The following is a 15,625-nucleotide window of genomic DNA, read 5'->3' as shown; positions in this document are numbered from 1 at the left end:
GTGATGGTAATGCCATTGAACGTCAAGGGGCAATGGTTGGATTGTCTCTTGTTGGAGATGGTCATTGCTTGACACTTGTGTGGCGCAAATGTTACTTGCCACTTGTCAGCCCAAGCCTACATATTGTCCAGGTCTTGATGCATTTAGACATGGACTGCTTCAGTATCTGAGGAGTCGCGAATGGTGCTGAACATTGTGTAATCATCAGCGAACATCCCCACTTCTGACCTTATGATGGAAGGAAGGTCATTGATGAAGCGGCTGAAGATAGTTGGGCCTAGGACACTACCCTGAGGAACTCCTGCAGTGATGTCCTGCAGCTGAGATGACTGACCTCCAACAACCACAACTATCTTCCTTTGTGCTAGGTATGACTACAACCAGAAAATTTTCCCCCTGGTTCCCATTGACTCCAGTTTTGCTAGGGCTCCTTGATGCCACGCTCGGTCAAATGCTGCCTTGATGTCAAGAGCAGTCAGTTTCACCTCACCTCGGGCGTTCAGCTCTTTTGTCCATGTTTGAACCAAGGCTGTAATGAGGTCAGGAGCTGAGTGGAACCCAAACTGGGCATCGGTGAGCAGGTTATTACTAAGCAGTGCCGCTTGGTAGCATTGTTGATGACCCCTTCCATTACTTTGCTGATGATCGAGAGTAGGCTGATGGGGCGGTAATTAGCTGGGTTGGATTTGTTCTGCTTTTTGTGTACAGGACATACCTGGCCAATTTTCCACATAGCCAGGTAGATGCCAGTGTTGTAGCTGTACTGGAACAGCTTGGCTAGGGGCGTGGCATGTTCTGGAGCAAAAGTCTTCAGTACTATTGCCGAAATGTTGTCAGGGCCCATAGCCTTTACAGTATCCAGTGCCTTCAGCCGTTTCTTGATATCACGTGGAGTGAATCGAAATGGCTGAAGACTGGCATCTGTGGTGCTGGGGACCTCCGGAGGAGGCCGAGATGGATCATCCACTCGGCACTTCTGGCTGAAGATTGTTGTGAATGCTTCAGCCTTATCTTTTGCACTGATGTGCTGGGCTCCTCCATCATTGAGGATGGGGATATTTGTGGAGCCTCCTCCTCCAGTGAGTTGTTTAATTGTCCACCACCATTTCACTGTGGATGTGGCAGGACAGCAGAGCTTAGATCTGATCCATTGGTTGTGGGATCTGACACAGATAGAACATTGTGCACTCAGTCCGTTCTCAATGATGCAGTATACCTCAGGAGGTCTCTCTCACCAGCGAATGTAACAGAAATATTCTCTTAAATCCTGTCTGGCTTTTGTAAAATTTCTTGAAACCCCAGCCATAACCAGATGAGGTAATGGGAAGGCTAGCAAATGCACAGGGCCAAGGGCCAGAGAAAATGCAAGGGACTAGGTGCACAATGGATTGAACATTGGCTTTTTATCTTAGGGTCAAATTCAGCCTGGACTACTGGGATGCAAGCAAGTATCGTCCATGTGCCATAAGATCATAATTGGAGCAGGAGTAGGCCAATCGGCTCATCGAGCCTGCTCTACCAGTTGATAATACGAACATATGAATTAGGAACAGGAGTAGGCCTTTCAGCCCCTCGAGCCTGCTCCACCATTCAATAAGATCATGGCGGATCTGATTGCGGCCTTAACTCCATTTTCCTGCCTGTCTCCCATAATCTTCGACTCCTTTGTCGATCAAAAACCTGGCAAACTCAGTCTTGAATATATTCAGTTTTTAAAATTCATTTATGGGATGTGGGCATCGCTGGCATTTATTGCCCATCCCTAATTGCCCTTGAGAAGGTGGTGGTGAGCTGCCTTCTAGAACTGCTGCAGTCCGTGTGGTGTAGGTACACCCACAGTGCTGTTAGGGAGTTCCAGGATTTTGGTCCAGCAACAGTGCAGGAATGGTGATATATTTCCAAGTCAGGATGGTGAGTGGCTAGGAGGGGAATTTCCAGATGGTGGCGTTCCCATATATCTACAGCCCTTGTCCTTCGAGATGGTAGCAGTCGTGGGTTTGGAAGGTGGTGTCTAAGGAGCCTAATGACCCAGCCTCCACTGCTCTCTGAGGAAGACAATTCCAAAGACTTACGACCCTCTGAGAGAAGAAATTCCTCCTCATCTCTGTCTTAAATGGGAGACCCCTTATCCTGAAACTGCGCCCCTAGTTCTAGATTCCCCCACAAGGGGAAACATCCTCTCAGCATCTACCCTGCCAAGGATCTCAGAAGTTTCAATATCATCTCTCATTCTTCTAAACTCCAATGAGTATAGGTCCAATCTGCTCAACCTTTCCTTATAAGGCAAACCCCTTCATCCCAGGGATCAACCTAGTAAACCTTCTCTGAACTGCCTCCATTGCAAATATATCCCTCCTTAAATGCAGAGATCAAAACTGTATACAGTACTCTGTGTTCTCACCAACACCCTGTACAGTTTTAGCAAGACTTCCCCTCTTTTATGCTCCATCTCCCTCACAATAAAGGACAACATTCCATTTGCCTTCTTGATCACTTGCTGTACCTGCCATGCTATTTGTGATTGATGTACATGTGCCAACTGAGAGTCTGAGCGATTATCAATCCAGATTCTACAGCACTGACAAGCAATGCTACTCAAGGGAGAGTTAAAGTGAGAAATGGGAACAATGCCAATACTGGTGCAGCAAGTAATGTTTTTTTGAGGTTGGGGAAGAGTTGAGGGAGCTTTGCCAGATTTGACGGGCACAGAGTGCTTGAACTTGGAGAATGCTCGATTCCCTAACAGTGGCATTTCTCACCGTGAGGGGAAAGAATTGCAAACAAAGATGAAAAAAAAGCAAAAAGAAAACTTGTTCACAAGTCACTGAAAGCTAGCATGCAGGTGCAATAAGCAATTAGAAAGGGAAATGGTATGTTGGCCTTTATTGCAAGAGGATTTGAATACAGGAGTAAAGAGGTCTTGCTGCAATTGTATAGAGCCTTGGTGAGACCACACCTGGAGTACTGTGTACAGTTTTGGTCTCTACCTAAGGAAGGATATACTTGTCATAGGAGTGCAACGCAGGTTCACTAAACTAATCCCTGGGATGGTGCAATTGTCCTATGAGGAGACTGGGCCTGCATTCTCTGGAGCTTAGAAAAATTAGAGGTGATCTAATTCAAACATACAACATTCTTACAGGGTTCAACAGGGTAGATGGAGGAAGGAATTTTCCCCTGGCTGGACAGAGAGTGGGAGGGTGTCTAGAACCAAGGCACAGTCTCAGAATAAGAGGTAGACCATTTAGGACTGAGATAAGGAGGAATCTCTTCACTGAGAGGGTACTGAAACTTTGGAATTCTCTACCTTTGGGGGCTGTGGAATCTCAGGCATTGAGTATGTTCAAAACTGAGATGCATAGATTTCTAGATAGTAAAGATATCAAGGCATATGGGGATAGTGTGGGAAAATGGTGTTGAGGTAGGTGGTCAGCCATGATCTAGTTGAATGGCAGAGCAGGCTCAAGGAGCCGAAAGGCCTACTCTTATTTCCTATATTAAAAGGACAGTGGAAGTTCTGCCAGTTTGATATATGCACTTCTGACTCGCGCATGACTGCAATCAATCAGTTCCATCCAGTTGTTGTTCAGTGAATCATGGCCTCTTGAGTTCACTGCCCTATCTTCCTTCAATCTCTCCCTCCATATAAGATCTCCAACTCATATTCACAGCCACCCCTTTGACCATGCGGTCATCATGTGGTCTCACTAACCCCACTGCATCAATCACAGAAAAAGCCAGCCCTCGTATCTCTCACCACCCACATCTCCCTCCAATGCCAACTTAATCTGTGCCTGGCCCTAGGAAAAAACTCAAGTCATTTAAATGACACTTTCAAAATCCCAACTCTCTTGCCCTTCTATTCATCCTGACATTTCTGCAGCTACCAATCTGCTCAACCACACCCTCACTTCCACCTTTGGGTCATTCCCCCGGTATAGCCCTCATTGCCACTCCCTCAACTCCAAGCGATGTAGACTTGATTGAATATGGTGGACAATTGGTTTAACTACTCACCACCAGATTTGGCTGGGCCACAAAAAGCATTATTAGCTTCTGCACTTGTTGGTTAAAACTGCTCTCTATTCCAGGGTCATCTTGGAATGCAAACATAATCTTTGGCTTCATTTCTCTACTGCAAACTTCTTAAATTCCTCTCCTGTCTCCTCCAGACGAAGTACAATGAGCTCATGGACTTCTTTGTCACTAAGGTTGAGAGCATCTGATCAGCAGCCTCTGACATCTCCCTCCCTTCCACTAGCCTGCCTGGCCAAACATCCTCTAAAGTTCCTCCCTCCTCTAAGCCCTGAACTCTCATCTTTCTCCAGTTGCTCTCCTATCGACTCTCATGCTCTTTCTGAGCTCATCTTGTCCATGAGACCCGCTCCCTGCTCCCTCGATCCTATTCCCACTAAACTGCTGACCACCCAACCTCCCCTCCTGGCTCCCATGCTAGTCAATATCATTAATGGTTTTCTCCTCTGGTTCTGTCCCTGCCTCCTTCAAATCTCCCCTGATCACCCTCTCCTCAAAAAACTCTTGTTCCCTGCACCCTTGCAAGTTATCTCCCCACCTCCAACCTCCCTTTCCTCTTCAAAGCCTTTGAACGTGTTGTTGCCTCCCAAATCTGTGCCCATCTTTCCCAGGCTGCCATTTTTGAATCCCCGCAATCTAATTTCTTCCCTGGCAAGGTACTGGAATGGCTCTTACCAAAGTCGCAAATGACATCCTTTGTGACTGTGACAAAGGTAAACCATCCCTCCTCATCCTTCTCGGTCACACCATCGTCCAGTAGTGGGACTGCTCTCACAAGGTTCCATTCTCATCAATCTAGTCATAGCCAGAGTATCACTTGTAATGGTTTTTCTCCCAACCCTCAACTGTTACTGCTGATGTCCCTTCAGTTGCCTGGGCCCTACGCTCTGGAATTCCCTCCCGAAATCTCGCTGTCTTTCTCGCCTCCTTTAAGACACTTCTTTAAACCTACCACTTGAACAAATCTTTTGGTCACCTGCCTAATATACCTTCTTATATGACGCAGTGTCAAATTCTGTTTGATGATGGTCCTGTAATGTGCCTTAGGATGTTTCAGTACATTGAAGCTGTTAAAAGTTGTTGGTACATTAATATTTTATTAAAGTATTAGAATACAGATAGAATACTCAATTATAACTCCAGTCCCCTCTGTTGTTCCATTTATCTCCTTGCTCCAGGTCCTGGAGTTTTGACAAAAAAGCAAATAAATCTTGAGCTGCAATAACAGGGTTCCTCTTAGTTACTGTTTGGCATTTTGGGTAATTGCATCACCAGCTCTCAACGTGGAGAAGAGTTTCACAAGATCAGAACTGGAACCCGGCCAACAAGAGACCGAAGCCATCTCACTGTCAACAAGGACCAAATTTTCTTTTTTGCAAAATTCTCTGCCACATTTTAAAAACAGGAAATGTTACTTGTGTAACCTCAGCAGATTACACGGATCACAATGATAGCAGCAATCACATACTGCTCAAAGCTGGACCAACATGGACACAGGCTTCAGGTAATGCTTCGAGAGGTTTAAAGGGTAACTGCTTCAAAGCCTGTGTCTATGTTGAAAGAGGCTATGTAGGACATAGCCGGATCCTTAAAAATAACCGCTAAATACAGCGAATAGAATGAAGTCCAGATAGCAGGCACCTGGATTCCCCCTTCCTCCCCCCCACTCCCCCCTTAAACCAGCTTATATTTCACCCCTTTCCTATTTCTACTTAGTTCTGTTGAAGGGTCATGAGGACTCGAAACGTCATCTTTGCTCTTCTCCGCCGATGCTGCCAGACTTGCTGAGTTTTTCCAGGTATTTCTGTTTTTGACCTGGATTCAGATGCCTTGCAGAATGTCCAGGCCCGAATGTGTTAAGAGCTCTCCATCCCATAGTGCAAAGGCTGGAACTAGCGGCATTTTGAACTCGGCCATTGTTGTGCTAACAACAGCAGCTTTCTCAACGTCTATTAAACTGAGCTTCCTGCCTTCACAGTCCAGGAGTAAGCCCACTCTATCAGGCTTCCCAAAGAAGTCAACTGGCACCATCTCATTGGACGTCATGGAGTACCACTTCCTCTGGAGATAGGCATAAACCCAGGAGCAGTCATTGGCACCTATACATTCTTCTCGTGACATGTTTGCCTCTGCTACCCCGATTCGAAACTCCTGTGACCGCTTCACTGTGATCTCCCAGTAATGTCTCCCAGCTGAAAGAGTCACGTCAGCCAAGACCACCGCCCACTCTCCGAAGCGCTCAGGGTTATTTGGCACTTTACTTGGGTCGATACCAATCATGCGGTAGATGACTCCTGTTTCTTTTTTGAAAAGTTCCAAGCAACTGTGGGCTGTCTTCTCATCCAGTTTGAAATTTAAATCTATAAATGGAAAAAAACAATGTTACACACTGCTCCCCAAACATTTCCAGTTAGTCAGTAGCAAACAATTCATTTTAAGTACAAAGATTTGTCACCAACTTTATTCTCAGCTTTAATTATGAACTGTTGAGGCTCAGAGTGGGGGAAGGGCGAGATGGAGACTGCAGGTCGGGGGAAAGGGAGAATAGGGACGGGATCAGAGGTTTACTAGAGACTTAAAGGGAGAGGGATGGTGGGGCTGGGGTAGGGGATCAGGAGGAATGGGGCTCAGGCAGGGGTTGAGGTGGTGACTGAGGAATGGGGGTTTGGGAGAGAGCGAAACCAGAGACTTGATGTTGGGAGGCTGGGTCTCAGGTCGGGGGGGCAGGTGGTGAAAGTGGGAACTCAGGGGAATTTTAGCTTGGGTGGATGGGAGAGAGAGGGAGACAAAGGGCTGGGTGGAGAGGGAAGAGAAGGAGAACGGGGTGGGCATAGGGCCAGCATTTGTCACAGCACCGGGGGATACTGCAGCAGCAATGAGGTGAGTGGGAGTTCCATTCTGAGGAAGGGAACAGCCAGTGAAGAGTGAAACTAGGGGACTTTGTGGATAAATTGTTTCCACTGGTGGGAGAAGTGAAAGACACCGAGGATTCTCACTGGCTAAAACAAGGAGGGAGAAGGAAGGTTCTTGAAATAAGAGCTAATAAACGGTGCAGTTCTTCACCACGTGGTTAGAGGTAGAAAAAGACTTCATTTCAATAGGAATGGGATAAAGGATAAATATGACAGGATCTGGGGGAATGGGGTTAAATAAGAACTGGGGGCTGAATGGCCTCCTCTTGTGCTGTAATTTTAATATGTTTTGAATCTAAGTCCAGGGAGTGGTTTTGAAATATTGGTGCTGAGCTGAGTTTAGGACGATGCACCCTGTGAGAAATTTCCCCAAACACCAAGGTCACTATCTTCCGTGTTAGCTCTTAGTTTGGTTCAGATTGGTCTGTGCTGACCAGTTTTGATGTGTGAGGTCCAAGAATAATTCGGTCTGATTGAGCTTCCCAGTTCACATGGAAGCAGAGTCTGAGGAGATAGAGAGATGAGTCTTATTGAATGTGGCATCGATTGGTGAGCCTGACTACACCTTGTGCAGTGCGAGGGAATTCTGACTAAGGGTTCAGGGTTAACTATCAGCAAGTTATAGGATTACTCCTGACACTTCCAACAATGACACCAGGAGAACTATCCTGCTCTTTGAATAATGTTCTGGGAAATTTTATGTCCACCCAAGACTTGTGCACGTAATGATGCTCTAGTGCAGTAGTGAGGGAGTGCTGCACTGTCAGGCAAGACGTTAAACCGAGGCCACGTCTGACCCATCAGATGGATGTAAATGATCCAATGGCCACTATTTAAAGAGCAGGGGAGTTCTTCCAGTTCCTGGTCATTAGTTATTTATTGCTAAACCTACATCAATGAAACAAGTTACGATTAACTCTGTTTCTCTCACCACAGATGCTGACTGACTTGAGCGTTTTCATCATTTTCTATGTCTATTTTACCTAAAACTGATGAACTGGCCATTATTTCACTGTTGTTACAGCATCTTGCTGTACACAAATTTCCAACATGACAACACTTCAAATGTACTGCATTGCCTGTAAAGTTCTTTGGGATGTCCTGAGAACATGAAAGGTGCCATAGAAATACAAACCTTCCTTTCTTTGGGAAAGAATGGAAATGAGTGCATGGTGTACAGAAAGAATAGGCACTTGACCCAGCTGACTCAGGCCATTTTAGTGGGGTTTCTGGGAGCTGGCACTGCAGCAGGAGGAGCCTCACTTTAGCTGGAGCCAAGTGGGAGGCCGAGACCACTGTCCCTCCCTGCACAAAGGCCAGAATCTTACCATCTTCAAAGGTTTTCTGAGGTCCGGACCAAAAGCAACTCCTGAACCCACTGGTGATGCCCATCTGCCCACCCATGCATCTTACCGAAGGTGGTCAATTGAGGAGTGCCATCTTAATGGCAGAACATGCATCCCCCTACTGGCCCACACAGTTGTCCAGCTGGCAACCCCACTGGTAGATGCTGCTGCAGGCAGGGTAAAGTGAGGGTGCCTAAAAATGTCGGAGCTGTCAGAAGATGTTGGAAAAGTTAAAATTATTTGTGGAGGAGGAAATCCCCTGTCTTGACAGGATGGCTTGTGGCTTAAGCTGTGGTTCTGTGACAGAAGTGGCAGCAGAGGTGGGAGGAGTGCGTGGACAGGGGGGGGGGGGGGGGGCGTGGTTAATAAATAAAGGAGGCTCTGCTGGCCCCGTGGCCTGCTGCCGGGAGGCTGTCCCCAGGGACCTGCCAGGCTTTGCCTGCAGCCTGGAGCCGTCTGCTGCAGGTAACATGCTGCTGGTCTCTCCAATCTGGCCCCAAGTAGTAAACTAGCTGGTACTAGTATTGCTGAAAAAATGAGACATGCTGTCAAAACTTTTCGTCTTGCACTCATCAGGACAGATCCAAGAATGCCAAATTTCAAAGGGAGCAACAATTTATACTGCATATGAAAAGGGGTGCTGATTGGTTGGCAGATTGACTCTAATTGGGCGAGGCGGTGCCATGGAGAATGCACTACGGAACTATTGTCTCCCCATGTTTTTTATTAATACAAAAACATGTGGAATGCTGGACATGTTCCTTTTGCCTGCACAGGTCAGGTCCCTGCATATGAATATGTGTAGCTTCTAACAAGTGTAAGTGAGCTACATTGCAAGCTTGGCTGATAATTAAATGTCACCTCTGCAAAGGCTATACATGACCTGCATATCAATAGCAATGCCTTGTTCATGTGATCGTTCTACACTGCAAGGCTATTCACTAATGTATCGCTCAAGGAAGCCATCGACATTTGCATCACAATATCATGGTGACCTAGACGTGCTGCCATTCTCTGAACCTGTATTCACTGAACTTAGTAACTTGCGCAGTTGAGTTCAGCTTTAGTAACACCCTCTTTCCCCAAATAGATGGGCCATGGGCACCTCTCTAAGCCCAGCTCTTGCAAACATCTTCATCGTTTTCATGAGAAACATGTCTTCGATGCAACGACCCCTAACCTCCTACTCCTTGCATATTTCCGATACGTAGATGACACATTTGCTATATTTGAATCTGCTGCTGCATGTAAGAGTTTCCTTACATGCCTTACTGCGCTGATCCTGCACCTCAAATTCACCTTTGAAATGGAGCAATGTTACGAGCTCCCTTTCCTCGACGTGCTAGTCCAGAAGCCTGCTAGGCTCTCTACCACTGTCTACTTTCACTGCTCAATATACACTTTGGGATTCCTACAGCTTCACACTCGATAAGATTGACTTTATCAGCAATCTCCTAAGTAGGGCCCAAGGTGCAAGCTTGACGCTGAAGTAGGGCGCATCAAAGCTATCCTGTGGGATAATGGCTACCCCGATCAGATCATTGCTCACTGTGTATTGCGCACACTCATGAATGGGCCTAAGGTTGCCACTTTTGGACCTGAAAAGCACCCAGTCCACCTCAAATTACCTTGGAAGGATAAAGTATCTAAAAAATTTGAGCAACAGGTGAAGCTAGTCGTCTCATGTTGCTACATGCAGTAACAACGAGTGGTATCCTCCATTAACAGGTTGCTGCCTTCAAACCAAAAAGGCGTTCTGCCTATCAGACAAGTGAGTAATGTGGTACAAATTGTATCAAACACCACATCCCTTTCACTGTTTGGAATAAGCAGAGCACTGACCGTACTCAACAAACCTGAGCTGGCAAAACTTAGAACATTATGTCTAATGTTAGATGTCATTCCGTGATTCGACAGCACTTGCTGAACAATCCCAAATGTTTTTTAAAAAAAATTCATTCATGGGATGTGGGCATCGCCGTCTAGGCCAGTATTTATTGCCCATCCCTCATTGCCCTTGAGAAGGTGGTGAGCCACCACAATCCATGTGGTGTAGGTACACCCACAGTGCTGTTAGGGAGTGAGTTCCAGGATTTTGACCCAGCGACAGTGAAGGAACGGCGATATATTTCCAAGTCAGGATGGTGAGTGACTTGGAGGGGAGCTTCCAGGTGGTGGTGCTCCCATGTATCTGCTGCCCTTGTCCTTCTAGATGGTAGGGATCGTGGGTTTGGAAGGTGCACTAACAACCAATTTATGATTTATCAGTTGTCTCACAATGTAACTTACTAATGCTTGCTAGAAGCTACACATTCTTATGCAGGGATATGTCCTCTGCAGGGAAAACAAAATTGTCTGAACAATGCACCTTTTTTGAATTAAACAAGTGAGTGGGGGAAAATAGCTCCCTGGTGCATTCTCCATGGAAAAGCCTTTGCCAATCAGAGCTGACCAATAATCACCCTTTTCTCATGCAGTTTAAACTGTTGCTCCCTTAGAAATTTGAAATTCACGTCTGTCCTGATGAATGCAAGATGACAAGCTTCAACAGCATGTCTCTTTTTCAACAATACTCAAGTTCTTAGTAGCAAGAGATTAATACCTAGCACTAATAAGCTACCCACTGCTGCCAGGCACGGGGGAAGCTGCAACAAAAACAAAATAGCTGGAAAAACTCAGCAGGTCTGACAGCATCTGCAGAGAGGAAGACAGTTAATGTTTTGAGTCTGTATGACTCATCAGAACTAAGGAAAAATAGAAATGAGATGAAATATAAGATGGTTGAGGGGGGGTGGGACAGGTGGAGCTGGATAGAGGGCCAGTGATAGGTGGAGGCAAAGGAGAGATTGCCACAGACAAAAGGACAAAGGGGTGTTGACAGCGGTGATATTATCTAAGGAATGTGCTAATGGGGACATTAAGGGTAGAAAGCAGGATGAGCAAGGTACAGATAGCCCTAGTGGGGGTGGGGGTAAGGAATTAAAAAAGGCTGAAAGGTAGAGATAAAACAATGGATGGAAATAGGTGGGAAAAGAAAAATTTATTTAAAAATTATAAATTATTAGAAGGGGGTGGGGATGGAGGAGAGAGTTCATGATCTGAAGTTGTTGAACTCAATATTCAGTCTGGAAGCTGCTTCCATTGCTTAACCATCTCTGGCCTGAGGGGGGAAAATGTGCTGTTCAAGGTTCTTCCTGGCAGCCAGCAGGCCCAAAGCACTATCCTCATCCACAGCCACTAACCCTTCCACCATTCCCTACTGCACCACCAGAGCAGCTTCGGCTTTTCCCATTCCGCATTTTCAGGCCTTATCGAGCTTCAAAGGTCAATCAATACCCACAGCGTCTGAGAAGGTGCCGGGCGCTCGGCTGCCTCCTGGCCAGCAACAATCCACCTGCTCCAACTCCTCGGCACAGCCTCCAGACGGCCGCCATCTTCAGCCCGCCAGCCGGCAGCGTCACCACGTAGCGTGCGTGATTGCATCATCGGCCCCACTGAGGCGGGAAAGAACAGTCGCTTCATAGGGACATTTTTGGCGCTGCTTTCTTCAGTGTTGTCCAGCTGGGTTACTCAGGTAATGCTTTCGGCTTCTTCAGTTTCAGAATCAAGTTTTTATTCCCATTTTACAAACACATTTTGCAAGAACAGAAAACTTCACTTTTTATTAGATTGTCCTGAAGATAACAGCATAAAACTCCTCAATGTTCCCGCCTCTTTACCAAAACAGGTTGATTCAGTCAGCCCTTTCTCCCAAAATGACTGCTGAGAAAAAATTCAAGCCCTTTCTCCAAGTGACCAGGGTGAACAACTCGGGGGAAATAGAATCATGAGGGGGGCGAAGTGAGATCAGAGGGTGAGGTTATGGGGGGAGTGAGATCAGAGGGTGAGGTTATGGGGGGGTGAGATCAGAGGGTGAGGTTATGGGGGGGGGGTGAGATCAGAGGGTGAGGTAATTGGGGGGTGTGAGATCAGAGGGTGAGGTTATGGGGGGAGTGAGATCAGAGGGTGAGGTTATGGGGGGAGTGAGATCAGAGGGTGAGGTTATGGGGGGAGTGAGATCAGAGGGTGAGGTTATGGGGGGAGTGAGATCAGAGGGTGAGGTTATGGGGGGAGTGAGATCAGAGGGTGAGGTTATAGGGGGGTGAGATCAGAGGGTGAGGTTATGGGGGGAGTGAGATCAGAGGGTGAGGTTATGGGGGGAGTGAGATCAGAGGGTGAGGTTATAGGGGGGGTGAGATCAGAGGGTGAGGTTATGGGGGGGGTGAGATCAGAGGGTGAGGATGGGGGGGGTGAGATCAGAGGGTGAGGATTGGGGGGGGGGTGAGATCAGAGGGTGAGGTTATGGGGGGGTGAGATCAGAGGGTGAGGATGGGGGGGGGGTGAGATCAGAGGGTGAGGTTATAGGGGGGGTGAGATCAGAGGGTGAGGTTATGGGGGGGGTGGGGTGAGATCAGAGGGTGAGGATTGGGGGGGGGGTGAGATCAGAGGGTGAGGATTGGGGGGGGGGTGAGATCAGAGGGTGAGGTTATGGGGGGGGTGAGATCAGAGGGTGAGGTTATGGGGGGGGTGAGATCAGAGGGTGAGGATGGGGGGGGTGAGATCAGAGGGTGAGGATTGGGGGGGGGTGAGATCAGAGGGTGAGGTTATGGGGGGGTGAGATCAGAGGGTGAGGATGGGGGGGGTGAGATCAGAGGGTGAGGTTATGGGGGGGAGTGAGATCAGAGGGTGAGGATGGGGGGGTGGTGAGATCAGAGGGTGAGGTTATGGGGGGGTGAGATCAGAGGATGGGGAGGTGAGGTTATGGGGGGGGTGAGATCAGAGGGTGAGGATGGGGGGGGTGAGATCAGAGGGTGAGGTTATGGGGGGGTGAGATCAGAGGGTGAGGTTATGGGGGGGTGAGATCAGAGGGTGAGGTTATGGGGAGGGTGAGATCAGAGGGTGAGGATGGGAAGGGGGTGAGATCAGAGTGTGAGGATGGCAGGGGGGTGAGATCAGAGGGTGAGGTTATGGGGGGAGTGAGATCAGAGGGTGAGGATTGGGGGGGGGATGAGATCAGAGGGTGAGGTTATGGGGAGGGTGAGATCAGAGGGTGAGGATGGGAAGGGGGTGAGATCAGAGTGTGAGGATGGCAGGGGGGTGAGATCAGAGGGTGAGGTTATGGGGGGAGTGAGATCAGAGGGTGAGGATTGGGGGGGGGGATGAGATCAGAGGGTGAGGATGGGGGGCGGTGAGATCAGAGGGTGAGGATGGGGGGGTGAGATCAGAGGGTGAGGATGGGGGGGTGAGATCAGAGGGTGAGGTTATGGGGGGGGGTGAGATCAGAGGGTGAGGTTATGGGGGGGTGAGATCAGAGGGTGAGGTTATGGGGGGGAGTGAGATCAGAGGGTGAGGTTATGGGGGGAGTGAGATCAGGGGGTGAGATCCGAGGGTGAGGTTATGGGGGGAGTGAGATCAGGGGGTGAGATCAGAGGGTGAGGTTATGGGGGGAGTGAGATCAGAGGGTGAGGATATGGGGGAGTGAGATCAGAGGGTGAGGTTATGGGGGTGGGGTGAGATCAGAGGGTGAGGTTATGGGGGGGGTGAGATCAGAGGGTGAGGTTATGGGGGGGTGAGATCAGTGGGTGAGGCTGGGGGGGTGAGATCAGAGGGTGAGGTTATAGGGGGGGTGAGATCAGAGGGTGAGGTTATGGGGGGGGTGGGGTGAGATCAGAGGGTGAGGATTGGGGGGGGGGTGAGATCAGAGGGTGAGGATTGGGGGGGGGGTGAGATCAGAGGGTGAGGTTATGGGGGGGGTGAGATCAGAGGGTGAGGTTATGGGGGGGGTGAGATCAGAGGGTGAGGTTATGGGGGGGTGAGATCAGAGGGTGAGGTTATGGGGGGGGGTGAGATCAGAGGGTGAGGTTATGGGGGGGGTGAGATCAGTGGGTGAGGTTATGGGGGGGTGAGATCAGAGGGTGAGGTTATGGGGGGGGTGAGATCAGAGGGTGAGGTTATGGGGGGGTTGAGATCAGAGGGTGAGGTTATTGGGGGGGTGAGATCAGTGGGTGAGGTTATGGGGGGGTGAGATCAGAGGGTGAGGTTATGGGGGGGGTGAGATCAGTGGGTGAGGTTATGGGGGGGTGAGATCAGAGGGTGAGGTTATGGGGGGGGTGAGATCAGAGGGTGAGGTTATGGGGGGGTGAGATCAGAGGGTGAGGTTATGGGGGGGTGAGATCAGAGGGTGAGGTTATGGGGGGGGTGAGATCAGAGGGTGAGGTTATGGGGGGGGTGAGATCAGAGGGTGAGGTTATGGGGGGGGGTGAGATCAGTGGGTGAGGTTATGGGGGGGTGAGATCAGAGGGTGAGGTTATGGGGGGGGGCGTGAGATCAGAGGGTGAGGTTATGGGCGGGTGAGATCAGAGGGTAGGTTATGGGGGGGGTGAGATCAGAGGGTGAGGTTATGGGGGGGTGAGATCAGAGGGTGAGGTTATGGGGGGGGGTGAGATCAGAGGGTGAGGTTATGGGGGGGGGGTGAGATCAGAGGGTGAGGTTATGGGGGGGGTGAGATTAGAGGGTGAGGATGGGGGGGTGAGATCAGAGGGTGAGGATGGGGGGGAGTGAGATCAGAGGGTGAGGATGGGGGGGTGGTGAGATCAGAGGGTGAGGTTATGGGGGGGTGAGATCAGAGGATGGGGAGGGTGAGATCAGAGGGTGAGGATGGGGGGGTGAGATCAGAGGTTGAGGTTATGGGGGGGGGTGAGATCAGAGGGTGAGGATGGGGGGGGTGAGATCAGAGGGTGAGGTTATGGGGGGGTGAGATCAGAGGGTGAGGTTATGGGGGGGGTGAGATCAGAGGGTGAGGATGGGAAGGGGGTGAGATCAGAGTGTGAGGATGGCGGGGGGGTGAGATCAGAGGGTGAGGTTATGGGGGGAGTGAGATCAGAGGGTGAGGATTGGGGGGGGGGATGAGATCAGAGGGTGAGGATGGGGGGCGGTGAGATCAGAGGGTGAGGATTGGGGGGGGTGAGATCAGAGGGTGAGGTTATGGGGGGGTGAGATCAGAGGGTGAGGTTATGGGGGGAGTGAGATCAGAGGGTGAGGATTGGGGGGGGTGAGATTAGAGGGTGAGGATGGGGGGGCGGTGAGATCAGAGGGTGAGGATGGGGGGGTGAGATCAGAGGGTGAGGTTATGGGGGAGTGAGATCAGAGGGTGAGGATGGGGGGGTGAGATCAGAGGGTGAGGTTATGGGGGGAGTGAGATCAGAGGGTGAGGTTATGGGGGGAGTGAGATCGGGGTGAGATCAGAGGGTGAGGTTATGGGGGGAGTGAGATCAGAGGGTGAGGATATGGGGG

General features: G+C 49.4%; 1 protein-coding gene across 1 annotated transcript; it reads right to left on the bottom strand.

Annotated features, from left to right (window-relative positions):
- Positions 1–5,112: 5,112 nt before the first annotated feature.
- On the bottom strand, positions 5,113–11,772 carry spryd4 (SPRY domain containing 4). Its single transcript, XM_078535948.1, has 2 exons — positions 11,634–11,772; positions 5,113–6,395 (listed from the first exon to the last, which is right to left on the bottom strand). Exons 1-2 carry the CDS (start codon positions 11,725–11,727, stop codon positions 5,857–5,859), a joined length of 633 nt encoding a protein of 210 aa, XP_078392074.1. The 5' UTR covers positions 11,728–11,772; the 3' UTR covers positions 5,113–5,856.
- Positions 11,773–15,625: the final 3,853 nt, after the last annotated feature.

The sequence above is a fragment of the Cetorhinus maximus genome, unplaced genomic scaffold, assembly GCF_964194155.1.
Source record: "Cetorhinus maximus unplaced genomic scaffold, sCetMax3.hap1.1 HAP1_SCAFFOLD_770, whole genome shotgun sequence".
Classification (NCBI taxonomy): Eukaryota; Metazoa; Chordata; class Chondrichthyes; order Lamniformes; family Cetorhinidae; genus Cetorhinus; species Cetorhinus maximus.
This window is presented reverse-complemented; position numbering and strand designations above follow the sequence as displayed.